The following is a 14,424-nucleotide window of genomic DNA, read 5'->3' as shown; positions in this document are numbered from 1 at the left end:
CCTTCTGAACAGTCACCCATTCTCCCTGCTGCTCGGGAGTTGCCGGGGGACGGCTAAGAGGAGCTACCTTTTGCCGGTCCGCACCGGCTAACATGGGCTTTACTGTAGCTGAGTTATTTTCTAAGATGCGGAGCCGGGCTTCTATGGCTATGATTCCCGCCTCCAACCTAACAACTATACTACATTTAACACATGTATCGGTACCAGTAAATGAGGTAGGGGAGTAACCAAACATGAGACAGTTAGAGCAGGAAATAGCACCCGAGGGTGGGGAAAGAGCCATGGCTAGCTATCAAGCTAAAGTAGCTACCGTTAGCAAACCCGAAAAGAGTGTAGGCAACTGTGGAGTTACAGTCGCTAAGAGAAGGAGAGTTTGTGAGTGCTTAAGCTGTAGTAACGTGTGATTACAACGTCAGGCAGTTGACGTGATCAAGAGTTTAAAACGATCGATTAAGTTAAGATAATAAGCTATCAGCAACAGAACAGGCACACGGGATACCCGGAGATGACAACAACAACCGGAAGTTACAACATGCTTACCACAATAGTGGTCCGATAAAGAGGGAGGATAAAGAGGGAGGATAAAGAGGGAGGATAAAGAGGGAGGATAAAGAGGGAGGATAAAGAGGGAGGAGGATAAAGAGGGAGGATAAAGAGGGAGGATAAAGAGGGAGGAGGATAAAGAGGGAGGAGGATAAAGAGGGAGGAGGATAAAGAGGGAGGATAAAGAGGGAGGATAAAGAGGGAGGAGGATAAAGAGGGAGGAGGATAAAGAGGGAGGAGGATAAAGAAGGAGGATAAAGAGGGAGGATAAAGAGGGAGGATAAAGAGGGAGGAGGATAAAGAGGGAGGATAAAGAGGGAGGATAAAGAGGGAGGATAAAGAGGGAGGAAGATAAAGAGGGAGGATAAAGAGGGAGGAGGATAAAGAGGGAGGATACAGAGGGAGGATAAAGAGGGAGGAAAAAGAGGGAGGATAAAGAGGGAGGATAAAGAGGGAGGATAAAGAGGGAGAAGGAGGCATTACTGAGCTCATTTAACGATATGGTGTACCAGGAGCACTAAGGGGCACCAGGGGCACTAAGGGGCACCAGGGGCACTAAGGGGCACCAGGGGCACTAAGGGGAACTAAGGAGCACCAGGGGCACTAAGGAGCACCAGGGGCACTAAGGGGCACTAAGGAGCACCAGGGGCACTAAGGGGCACTAAGGGGCACCAGGAGCACTAAGGGGCACCAGGAGCACCAGGGGCACCAGGGGCACTAAGGGGCACCAGGAGCACTAAGGGGCACCAGGGGCACTAAGGGGCACTAAGGAGCACCAGGGGCACTAAGGAGCACCAGGGGCAATAAGGGGCACTAAGGAGCACCAGGGGCACTAAGGAGCACCAGGGGCACTAAGGGGCACTAAGGGGCACTAAGGAGCACCAGAGGCACTAAGTGGCACTAAGGGGCACTAAGGGGCACTAAGGGGCACTAAGGAGCACTAAGGCGCACTAAGGGGCACTAAGGGGCACTAAGGGGCACTAAGGAGCACTAAGGGGCACTAAGGGGCACTAAGGGGCACCAGGGGCACTAAGGGGCACTAAGGGGCACTAAGGAGCACTAACGCACACTAAGGGGCACTAAGGAGCACCAAAGGCACTAAGGGGCACTAAGGGCCACTAAGGGGCACTAAGGGGCACTAAGGAGCACTAAGGCGCACTAAGGGGCACTAAGGGGCACTAAAGGGGCACCAGGGGCACTAAGGGGCACTAAGCGGCACTAAGTGGCACTAAGGGGCACTAAGGGGCACTAAGGAGCACTAAGGCGCACTAAGGGGCACTAAGGGGCACTAAGGGGCACCAGGGGCACTAAGGGGCACTAAGGGGCACTAAGGGGCACTAAGGAGCACTAAGGGGCACTAAGGGGCACTAAGGGGCACTAAGGGGCACTAAGGAGCACCAGGGGCACTAAGGGGCACTAAGGGGCACTAAGGAGCACTAAGGGGCACTAAGGGGCACTAAGGGACACTAAGGAGCACCAGGGGCACTAAGGGGCACTAAGGGGCACTAAGGGGCACTAAGAAGGGGCACTAAGGAGCACTAAGAAGGGGCGCTAAGGGGCACTAAGAAGGGGCACTAAGGGGCACTAAGGGGCACTAAGGTCTTACCCAGATGTCCTTATGTGTTTAGTCAGAGTGAGAGTGCTTAAGTTTGGGTAAACAGCTTTGCCAGGCGCACCCACCCGTGGAAAGACGAATATAACAAAAAAGTTAAAGTGTGAGCCTCCAGCGTAGGGGGGTTCCGTGAAGAAGGCCGAATATGGATGCTGATGGGCGGACGGTAAAGCACCGCAAAATCCACCCCCCTTTTAGGGTTACCAGGGGCATGAGATTCTGTAGGGTGTGATTATCTGGGTTTAGTCCGTGGGTGAGTGCTTAAGTCCGGGGGCCCGGGGACTCACGGTGTGCAAGGTTATGGATGTGCCCATGTCAGGGACACATGCTGGAGACCTGTAGTCCGTCCTTTGGGGGTCTTGGAGGGGCCACAGAGAGGTGATTTCCCCGGTCTCTGTCGTGGATGTGTGAAATAAACAGAGTCCCCATTTCAGGGACACATGCTGGAGGTCTCTGTCCCGAGAGTGGACGTCCATTGCCTCTAAATAGGGCTAAAATTAGGTCTGTCACTTTGGGTAACCGCACCACTGTCGGACGTCTCCCGAGAGTGGACATCCATTGCCTCTAAATAGGGGCAGAGAAACGGCCAGCTTAAGACCTCCTTTAGATCCAGATATTCTGGAAAGCAGGCCAATGGGAGTGGATTTGTCTGAAATGATAGCAGAGTTAAAACAGACCACAAGCAACAAATAAATAAATTATAAAGGAAAACTCAAAACATGGCACCTTTGTCTTTAAAGACAGCATTTTCCACTGCCTTCATTTTCATTATACTTATTATGTACTCATGTTGAAGGATTAATCTAGAGCTCTGAGGTGAAACCACAGCGAGTCTGACCCCAGCCTCAGAAACTCTGCACAGGAAGAGGAAGTTCTCACTCACATTATATTTCTGTGTTTCACAGTGAGACGCTCAGACAGCAGGAAGACATCATGGAGGTCACAGCGCTCTGCAGCCGACTGCGTGAGTCTCAGCTTTCTTTCAACTTTCAGTTATTCTTTTATATGAACACATAGAGGCTGATTTACAGTTTTCTTTATTTGTATATCCAGTGACGTGTGTCATCATTCTGTTGGGTGCACATATTCAGAAGAGCTCTACGAAAAACAATGGTGGGTCGCAACTAAGATACACTTTTTAAATGTTTGCATTATGCACTCCTCCAAACTGAACCCAAGTTACACATTTATATTATCCATTTATCTTTCTATGTGTCTGCAGAGCTAAATAATATTGAATATATTCTATATGTCTGTATTTGTTTAACCTGAATAGAAAATGTTTCACATCGTGTAAAGTAAAATCTTACATTTTTGAATGCCATAATTCGTACACAATACAAATATATACATACATATACAAAATAAACTGATTAACTTCAATTTATATCATCACTTTGCAATATTCTTTATTTATCAGATGTTTCATTGTCTCTATTTCTGTCCTCAGACACAGCTTTGCACATTGTCACAGAGAGACTGCAGCTCTTTGAATACGAGCCCTTCTCTTTTCTCTGCGAGGGTCTTGGCTCTGCGAGAGGGTTTAGGAACAACAATGAGTTAATTCAGGGTTGTTATAATAATTCTTCATCAACACTGAACTGCACCATTCCAGAGGCCTATGCACCGGACAGGCTGGTGTGAGGATGAAAAAGGAAGGAAGAGCAACTCTGTCAACATTACTGTCACTGGTATGTTTATCATAATTAAGTTTAGTTAGCACATTAAGCTTTCTTAAATCTGCACAGTTCTTCCTTTTTTGATTCACATATACCGTACATAGTTTATCCCTCTCTTTTGTGTAATTAATTATCTTTAACAAATATATACTTTTATATCCTGTATATATCTTTTTTTAATCATAGTTTTAATATTTTTACAAATGTTTCTATATTTACTCTTATTTTACTTGTTATTTTGCAATAATAAAGCAGATTCCTCATATTTGAAAACCTACTTGGCAATAAACGTGATTCCGACAAATTTTGTTGTGATAGTGTGTTGGTGCAATGACAATATCTGATTAAACTCCAAAAAAGAAAAAGTCAAAGCCTGAATATTTGTAAAGAAAAACTTAAATTAAGAGTTCTAAGCAATAGAAAGAAAACCCCAAAACACTGTTCAAAAAGTCAATCATTGTCACAACATTTACAAAAAAATAACTGTCTAAGTTTCTATAATCTTGTCTATAATGAAACTTTATTAATTGTCTAAAAATATAATAACAAAATGACAGGAATGACAATCAACCGTCGAAGCAGCCACAGGGATAAAATAAACATGTAATGATGTTAACTTATATAAAGACGATACACTACTATACATGACTGTATAATTTCTGATTTATTTATCAATGTGTTCTGTTTATTTCTGATATGTTTTATTCATTAAGTCCATGTTAGCACAATGCTTGTGTCTATATCATGACTATTTTGTAAATAACTTTGTTAGGACTAAACATTTTGTCCCGATGTTGTTCAGCTGGCTCTGTGATCCTGAAGAGTCCTGTGCTTCCTGTGATGGAGGGAGAATCTGTGACTCTGAGCTGCAGAAACAAGACGACCACTTCCTCCATCCTCTCAGCTGATTTCTATAAAGATGGCCGCCTCATCAGGAGCAGCTCTACAGGAAACATCACCATCCAAAGAGTTTCTAAATCTGATGAAGGACTCTACAAGTGCAGCATCCCTGATGGTGGAGAATCACCAGAGAGCCGGTTTGCCGTCAGAGGTAAGATACAAAAACTACAAAAGATGATATTTACTTTGATTTTGCATGCTTGCAATCTACTTATGAAAAGCAACTGTTTTTAACATTTTTGTTCCTTTTACATATATACCGGACAATATTACAACCTCATGAAATGTTCTGCTATTCGGGCTAACCTCACACAGCTCGAAGTCAAATTTAAGAGCCGGTTTAATAAAATTGAAATTTATTGAATAACCCCCATAGGGAAAGTGAGGTCTGAGAGCAACAGCAGCAATAAGAGTGAAACACAGGATAGGACAGGTAAGAGTTCATGGATGCATCTTTTTAATAAAAATAACAAATATAACATTGAAATATATACACATAAGTGATTTGAATGAATCTGAAATAATATGAATGCATGTCTTTGCTAAAGTGCGGTTGCGCACATGCACTGCACATCTTTTAAAATGTTACAATGTGCAGTAATTTGTTTCCATATTCTATAAACAATTAATCAAAGGTGGAAAAAGTACTCAGATATTTTTCTTATCTTATACCGCTCTGTAAACATAACCTGTACAAGTAAAAGTGCTGTATTTTTTAATGCATAACTATAAAGAGCAAAATCTAGTACGTATTTAAGTAAAGATACTTGTTAGGTCTCAGTTTTTCTATAATAAATATATTTTTGGAAAACAACTACTGATACCTATTTTAAGTACTTTTTCCCTGATGAATAATTTACTATTTATCGGTGTTATATTCTAAATATATAATGTGTTGCGTAAATTAACTCAAGTGTTCAAACAAATGCATAAAAAAGTACAATATTTCCCTCTAAATTGTAGTACGAGTATAAAGTTCAAATACCCCAGTAAAGTAAAAGTATCTTAAAGTGTACTTTTGTTCAGTAGCCTACTTTAGTACATTTACTCAACGCTGAAACTAAGTTAGGAGGGAATGTAAATCGTCTATCATTTAAAAATGTGATTATGATGAATAAGATTATGTAAATGCTAACATGCTAACATTTTTTTTTTTTGTATTACAGGAAGTGGAGACCTACCGAACAAAGGAATGCGTTATTTCCTCAAGTTATCCATCCCGCTGTTTACCGCTTTCATTATTTTCATTTTGGCACTGCTGGTGGGAGTCCTTCATATTAAACACAGAGGTATGAACATCTCAACACACGTAAACTTGCAACTACGTTGATAATAGCTTACTTACTTCTAAATGCAATGAGTGTCCTCACTTTTAATGTTAAGTAGCATTAAAGTGAGAACTTCTTGAAAACAAAACATCTATAAAGAGATTTTACTTATAAAGACAAATTAACAAAATCATTAATTAATTATAAATATTATTTAATGTCATAATAAACATTTTTTTCACAAATAAGCTTTGAGAATTGATGTGCTATTTTTTTCTTATTCTTTATGTATTTTAATACACATATACTCAAATTAAATTAGAAAAATAAATGTTTATGTGTATGTATAATGTATACAATTCAAGAAATATATACAGTTCTGTTTTCTGTCTGTTTGACAATGTTGTACTAACATGCATGAATAAGTAAATAGTAATTGTTTACAAATATTAAAAACTTTTTTTATAAACTTTAAATGCATTTTTCTTCTGCTGTGTTTCCATATTTTTGTTTTTCTATACATAAGATTCCTCGAAGACCCCAACAGCAGATTCGCCATGCCCCGCCGAGGATAATCAATACGGTGGGACATACATTTCAAAACTGATCGCCAGAGAGAGGACTAAAATGTGACTGAATATATTTTGTAATGTGTTTCCAGTTACAGCCTGTGAAGAGGATCAGAGCGACGTCACGTACGCTCTCGTCGTCACAAAACCAAGACTTCACCAAGGTTTAAGTTCACTTTAAAATATCATTTATATTTTATTTGTTATGATGTGAGCAACAAAAAAATACTATTATAGTTACCCTGTTTCTTTATTATGAACCCAGCTTCAAAGAACATACAGTATATACTGCTCACTCTGAGAGACAAAGGTTTACTTTGAGTGGTACTTAAAGATCGTTGTCACGTGTTGAAAGTGACAGTTGAGACGTGCAGAGGTGTGAACTATTTTAGCTCTCTCAGCGTTTCACACACTGCGTTTTATTTTAGACGCTGCAGACGCTGCTGATAATCTGAGCCTCAGCATCGAGACAGACCACAGCCAAAACCCACAAACTGAAGCAGGTGAGGGGGACTTTAAAAATAATTATTAGTCAAGATATATATTTATAATATTTATAAGTTCAACTCTTGTTCACTGACATTCTGGACCCTGCAGATGAACCTTCATTTGACGCACTTTACTCTGCCTTGGTTACAAATGAGACTCCACAAACTCACGGTTCGTATTTGATCCACACACAAATAATTCACACTACCAAAATGCTTATCAGATATCTGTAGCTTTCATTTAAAATATGATATCTGAATAGTAGAAGTTATTTTGACCCATTAAAGTATTGAAAATAATCATCTTTATTTTTTTAGCACCTTACAAATATATCTTTGAATGTTGAGTCATGTACAGTTATGAATGACACACTCTTGTAAATATAAAGGGTGGGGGCCACATTTGAATAGTTTTTTCAATATATAGAAATGATTCTTAGAGAAAAGTCAGAATTTTGACTTTTTGCTCAGAATTTTCAAGCCAACTTTATTTATATAGCACATTTTAACACAAGGCATTCAAACAAAACAATTTCCCCAAATTCCGTTTTTTTTGGGGTATTTTGAATTTTTTCTCAGATTGTTGCATTTTTCTGAATTATTTTTAGGTTATGGTTTAATGGTTTTAAGTGCTGGACAGAAAATATAGAAAACACTGACATTTTATTTTTTTATAGCGATAATGTTGGATCTAACATTTTTAAAGGTCCCCTATTATGCAAAATCCATCTCTTCATGTCTCTTCTACATCAACATGTGTCCCCTCTTCTTCATGTCTCTTCTACATCAACATGTGTCCCCTCTTCTTCATGTCTCTTCTACATCAACATGTGTCCCCTCTTCTTCATGTCTCTTCTACATCAACATGTGTCCCCTCTTCCTCATTTCTCTTCTACATCAACATGTGACCCCTCTTCTCCATGTCTCTTCTACATCAACATGTGTCCCCTCTTCTACATCAACATGTGTCCCCTCTTCTTCATGTCTCTTCTACATCCACATGTGTCCCCTCTTCTTCATGTCTCTTCTACATCCACATGTGTCCCCTCTTCTTCATGTCTCTTCTACATCAACATGTGTCCCCTCTTCTTCATGTCTCTTCTACGTCAACATGTGTCCCCTCTTCTTCATGTCTCTTCTACATCAACATGTGTCCCCTCTTCTCCATGTCTCTTCTACATCAACATGTGTCCCCTCTTCTTCATGTCTCTTCTACATCAACATGTGTCCCCTCTTCTTCATGTCTCTTCTACATCAAAATGTGTCCCCTCTTCTCCATGTCTCTTCTACATCAACATGTGTCCCCTCTTCTCCATGTCTCCTCTACATCAACATGTGTCCCCACTTCTTCATGTCTCTTCTGCATCAACATTTGTCCCCTCTTCTCCATGTCTCTTCTACATCAACGTGTGTCCCCTCTTCTTCATGTCTCTTCTACATCAACATGTGTCCCCTCTTCTCCATGTCTCTTCTACATCAACATGTGTCCCCTCTTCTTCATGTCTCTTCTACATCAACATGTGTCCCCTCTTCTCCATGTCTCTTCTACATCAACATGTGTCCCCTCTTCTTCATGTCTCTTCTACATCAACATGTGTCCCCTCTTCTTCATGTCTCTTCTACATCAACATATTTCCCCTCTCCTTCATGTCTCTTCTACATCAACATGTGTCCCCTCTTCTTCATGTCTCTTCTACATCAACATGTGTCCCCTCTTCTCCATGTCTCTTCTACATCAACATGTGTCCCCTCTTCTTCATGTCTCTTCTACATCAACATGTGTCCCCTCTTCTTCATGTCTCTTCTACATCAACATATGTCCCCTCTTCTCCATGTCTCTTCTACATCAACATGTGTCCCCTCTTCTTCATGTCTCTTCTTCATCAACATGTGACCCCTCTTCTTCATGTCTCTTCTACATCAACATGTATCCCCTCTTCTTCATGTGTCTTCTACATCAACATGTGTCCCCTCTTCTTCATGTCTCTTCTACATCAACATGTGTCCCCTCTTCTCCATGTCTCTTCTACATCAACATGTGTCCCCTCTTCTTCATGTCTCTTCTACATCAACATGTGTCTCCTCTTCTTCATGTCTCTTCTACATCAACATGTATCCCCTCTACTTCATGTCTCTTCTACATCAACATGTGTCCCCTCTTCTTCATGTCTCTTCTACAACAACATGTATCCCCTCTTCTTCATGTCTCTTCTACATGAACATGTGTCCCCTCTTCTTCATGTCTCTTCTACATGAACATGTGTCCCCTCTTCTTCATGTCTCTTCTACATCAACATGTGTCCCCTCTTCTTCATATCTCTTCTACATCCACATGTGTCCCCTCTTCTTCATGTCTCTTCTACATCAACATGTGTCCCCTCTTCTTCATGTCTCTTCTACATCAACATGTGTCCCCTCTTCTTCATGTCTCTTCTACGTCAACATGTGTCCCCTCTTCTTCATGTCTCTTCTACATCAACATGTGTCCCCTCTTCTCCATGTCTCTTCTACATCAACATGTGTCCCCTCTTCTTCATGTCTCTTCTACATCAACATGTGTCCCCTCTTCTCCATGTCTCTTCTACATCAACATGTGTCCCCTCTTCTTCATGTCTCTTCTACATCAACATGTGTCCCCTCTTCTCCATGTCTCTTCTACATCAACATGTGTCCCCTCTTCTTCATGTCTCCTCTACATCAACATGTGTCCCCTCTTCTTCATGTCTCTTCTACATCAACATGTGTCCCCTCTTCTTCATGTCTCTTCTACATCAACATGTGTCCCCACTTCTTCATGTCTCTTCTGCATCAACATGTGTCCCCTCTTTTCCATGTCTCTTCTACATCAACGTGTGTCCTCTCTTTTTCATGTCTCTTCTACATCAACATGTGTCCCCTCTTCTTCATGTCTCCTCTACATCAACATGTGTCCCCACTTCTTCATGTCTCTTCTGCATCAACATGTGTCCCCTCTTCTTCATGTCTCTTCTACATCAACATGTGTCCCCTCTTCTTCATGTCTCTTCTACATCAACATGTGTCCCCTCTTCTCCATGTCTCTTCTACATCAACATGTGTCCCCTCTGTGGAAAGAGATTCTGAAAGTTTCAGGAACAAAGATTCTCTCTCTTTTTGATCCATTTCTATAAAAACCTGTCTGAAAATGAGCTGATCAGTTTTGGCCACTTTATGATGTCATAACAATGTTTTGTAAAAAGTCGTCAGAAAAATAAGTTGTGGAGTAAAGTACTGATACCAGAAAAATGTACTTAAGTACAGGAACAAAGTATTTGTACTCCACTACTTCCCTCCTCTGGTTATTATACCTGAGAGAATGCAGATGTTAACATTAAAAATAAGGCAGGTTTGTTGTGTCATAATATTCATATTCAGCTCCTCCGTCACCTGCAGTCAGTTGACAAACACTGCAGACAATAAATAAACAAATACCAATAAATACAAATGTATTAAAAACAGCTGAATTTTAAAGTGCTTTATTACTATATTATTATTGGACCAAATTTGTCACAGTGACATACGTCTGGTTTCTCTTTCAGGATGAAAATAACAGAGTTTCTTTAATCAATGCAGATGCTGTTTAAGATAGAAGCCTTTATTGTAATTATATATAACATACAATGAAACTACGAGTGCCCGTGCGAGCAGTGCTTAAAATACGCACACATTAACAACCCATTCACAAACAAAGAAGAAGAGGAAAAGACCGTTTTAGAGCTTTAGTGAACATTAAGGCAGTTCTTTAATATGATAAGATAAAATAAAAATGTGGCTGCATAAAAGTAGATGTGATCAAATGACCAGAGGTTTTGAGGTCATGATGTGGGTTGCAGTCTCTGTGTGTGTGTGTGTGTGTGTGTGTGTGTGTGTGTGTGTGTGTGTGTGTGTGTGTGTGTGTGTGTGTGTGTGTGTGTGTGTGTGTGTGTGTGTGTGTGTGTGTGTGTGTGTGTGTGTGTGTGTGTGTGTTAAGCTCAGAGTGTGTATGGCTTTGGGAAGTAAACTGTTTAATAGTGAATAATGAATGAATTCATAGTATGTGAATATGCTCTCTATGGCAGAGCGGTAAAACCTCGTTCAATGATGGGACGAGTTAAAGCAATATTTACAATTACAATTAATCTGAAAACTGTGACACAAAAATACACTGTGACACGTTTTATAGTTCATGTGTCCTCACAGTCACCTTCACACTTTGACAGGACAGTCAATATAACACATGTTTAACCACAGACTCAGCGCGATGCAGAAACACCTTTAACTCGGCAGTAAACCACAGCGAGAGTATTTAGAATCAGCCGTGTGTCTGAGAGATGGAACAAGTCGGTTTAACTGTGAAACCACAAGAAACTTTCATATCTTAAAACGTAAATCACTTTGACAACTAACCACTACATTTGTTCTTCAAAAATAAAATGAACTATTTATTTAGAATACTAAACAAATAACAGTGCATTCTCATGAATTCACCTTTTCAGGTACAACGTGTGAAACAGTTTTTCAAATCTCCATCTTCAGCTGTAAAACAAATACAGAACAAATGTTAATGATATAGAATAGGGGCATTATAGAGGTAGGCTTTGTTAAAATGTTATATATGTGTTTATATCATTACGGGTAGTAAGCAGGATTCTAAATATTTCTAAAGTTGAATGCATGACTCCAGCAAATGGTATGTATGTTAGAAGGTTACCCTTTTGTTCTATATATCATATATAGTTAAACCAAAATTCATATATTTTGAATAAAGTCAAAGCACATTATTTTAAACCTTCATACAACTTTCTACACAACCATGTTGTCCAACGATGTACATATTAGGATGTTTAAATATCTACCATCCATCCAGTGTGACTTAATCGCAGCAGTAATTATAATAATGTAATCTTCAGTCTTACCGGCTGGATCGTAGAATAAAAGGCGTCCTCTGCTACGGATGGCTCTGCGAAAATAGAGGTTGTCAATGTGTTGCCAAAAAGTTGATTTGGACATTCATTTGACTTTATTACAACATTGGAGGTTTCTTGGTTGGTTGCACAAATATGTATTTTTAGTATCTTTTATGTTGCACTGTTAAAAGAGTCAGAGATGTTGGTAAAAGGCACAATTCTAAAGATCTAATCTAATTAGAAAGAAAATGTCCCAATAAATCAGAGTGATTCAAACGTCCAAGTGTTAATGCCAAGCTTTACAATCAGTTATAACTGAAATAGTTCTAATCTCATTGAGTCTCACCCTGTTGTTGAGTTTCTCCCGGGCCCAAGGTGTAGTAAACGGCTGTTGGAAATGATTGACCCACACCTGATAGAGAGACATAGTTAATAATCTGATATATACAGACATAAATATACTGTTACGAGAAAATCAGACCAATCGTTTTTCCAATACTATGCTGACAGAAAGAAAAAAGGGCCAAAAACATGATTATCTTTGGACAATGCCAAACAGTCCCAATGTATTTAAAGAGGCCCAATTATGCTTTTTGTGGATTTCCCTCTCCTGTAGTGTGTTATATAGGTTTTGGTAAATGGACTGCAAAGGTTAACCCCCCCCCCCACCCATAACAATAATAACAATAATTGTCCAAAAAGTTTGCCTTTTACCCAATTAAATACACAACTGTACTTGACTTGTAAGATAAGCATGTAAAGTGAAATCAAAGCAGAAGTAACACTGTCAGGTTTAGGTACCTTTCTTCTTCCTGTTTTTTGATACCAAATCATACGTCATTTGGCTTGAATCCACTGCACTGGCTTCTAATGAAACCAGCAACAAAAAACATTGTTTAGTTTACATGACGGATAGAATAGACGGACAGTGAGACAGAAAAGCAGTCAATGTTTATTTTCATATTAAAGGTCACTTATTATGCAACATCCACTTTTTCATGTCTTGCATAAACATGTGGTTATTTATATAAAAACCTCTCTGAAAATGAGATGATCAGATTTTGGCCACTTTATGATGTCATAACGATGTTTTGTCTTGTGTAACCATTAGCCAATCAGCAACCAAGGTACCCCCCCCCCCCCCCCTTATCACCTGAATCTCCTCCTAGAGCACCATTGAGTTCTTTGTAACCAAATGTCTCTCAGAGGGGCGTGGGGAGGGGCTCCTTATTTTCATCTAAAATAACAGACAGAGAATCAGCACTTTGGAAACAGAGGGGATTATGGGTAATGCTGCAATGATCTGTTTGTTGTTTCAGCCAATCAGAGACAGGCTCTGTATATATCTGAGACCTGTGATACTCATGAAAAACTGTATAATGGGGGACCTTTACACTTTACTTGGGGGTTAACATTGATTGAAGTTGTTTAAGATAATTCTATAATTGATTATTGTTCAGATTTCTTGCATATTATCATGAATTACTCGTCTCTTGTGCAGAATCAGGATTTAAAAATTCACCTTCAGCAGAGGAGCCTCTCTACGCCCCCATGATGAAGATAGGACTGTAACAGTTCCTCATATCAGCATGAAAATATACTTTACATTTAAAACATCAAATTCAATGTTATGGTTAAGTAAATTAATTAAGATTAAATTGTTTCCTTGAATGTTTTTCTTTTATCCTTCAGGACTCGTTCGGCAAGTTGAGAGACGCTCCTTCAGATTAGCAAATTGCTCAGAAATGATTTTCAGTTCAACTCAGATCTATGTTCAGTAAAATATATTCAACCCACATCTTCATAGAGCTGGAAGTACATTTTTATATTTACATTGTATTTTTCTTTTGTTAACACTGCTCTGGGTATTTGGTCTCATTTAACTTTTCATATCTTTGTAATTTTCCTAAAAGATAAAGGAGTTTATGTTATTTTCATGTATTCAGTGAATTTGTACTTGAAATTATTTTTATTTGAACTTCCATAACTTTCTAAGCCATTAAAGCCCACACATTTAAACAAGAGTTGTGTTCAAGATGCCTTATTGTGCTTTTTGGGGGTTTTCACTTTCCTGTTATATAGATGTTATGGCATGTGAATGGTCTGCCAAGATTAAAAAAGTTTAAAAAAAGTAATCGAGCTGGGCTGCAGTCGAATAGTCCATTTATCCTACACTGTAAGAAACGTACCGTGAAATTCACACTATTTAACTGGCAGCAATTGACAAGTTACTTACTGTAGTTCATTTTACAGTAAGTAACTTGTCAATTGTTCCCAGTTAAATACTTTAAATACTACTTAATTTTTTGTTACAGCAGTAGTAGTAATAGTATTTTAACTATAAAATAAAACACTGCCATTTAAAAAGTACTGTATTTTTGTTTATGCTAATAGTGTTTCAATTTTAAAATAGAAACTTTAATGCTATAATTTTAAGTTACAGTATCAGTATTGCAAAAAC

At 39.2% G+C, this 14,424-nt stretch overlaps 1 protein-coding gene and 1 long non-coding RNA gene across 5 annotated transcripts; one reads left to right on the top strand and one right to left on the bottom strand.

Annotated features, from left to right (window-relative positions):
- The first annotated feature begins 3,073 nt into the window (after positions 1-3,073).
- LOC307032259 (uncharacterized protein) lies at positions 3,074-13,965 on the top strand. 4 transcript variants are annotated; one of them, XM_079670113.1, is made up of 11 exons: positions 3,074-3,119; positions 3,209-3,268; positions 3,606-3,846; positions 4,637-4,885; positions 5,111-5,167; positions 5,901-6,023; positions 6,529-6,585; positions 6,664-6,735; positions 7,000-7,074; positions 7,169-7,231; positions 13,656-13,965. In XM_079670113.1, exons 3-11 carry the CDS (start codon positions 3,777-3,779, stop codon positions 13,742-13,744), a joined length of 855 nt encoding a protein of 284 aa, XP_079526239.1. In that variant the 5' UTR covers positions 3,074-3,119; positions 3,209-3,268; positions 3,606-3,776; the 3' UTR covers positions 13,745-13,965. The 4 variants fall into 4 exon arrangements, with proteins under 4 accessions (XP_079526239.1, XP_079526240.1, XP_079526241.1 ...); XM_079670114.1 differs by having other exon boundaries at positions 13,465-13,965; XM_079670115.1 differs by lacking the exon at positions 5,111-5,167.
- LOC307032261 lies at positions 10,538-13,560 on the bottom strand. Its single transcript, XR_013806192.1, has 3 exons — positions 12,310-13,560; positions 11,973-12,016; positions 10,538-11,592 (listed from the first exon to the last, which is right to left on the bottom strand). It is a non-coding gene; the product is annotated as an uncharacterized lncRNA (long non-coding RNA).
- Positions 13,966-14,424: the final 459 nt, after the last annotated feature.

This window comes from Notothenia rossii (assembly GCF_949606895.1).
Source record: "Notothenia rossii genome assembly, chromosome: 3".
In the NCBI taxonomy this organism is placed as follows: Eukaryota; Metazoa; Chordata; class Actinopteri; order Perciformes; family Nototheniidae; genus Notothenia; species Notothenia rossii.
The sequence above is the reverse complement of the archived record's forward strand: the minus strand, read 5'-3'. Positions and strand labels throughout refer to the sequence as shown.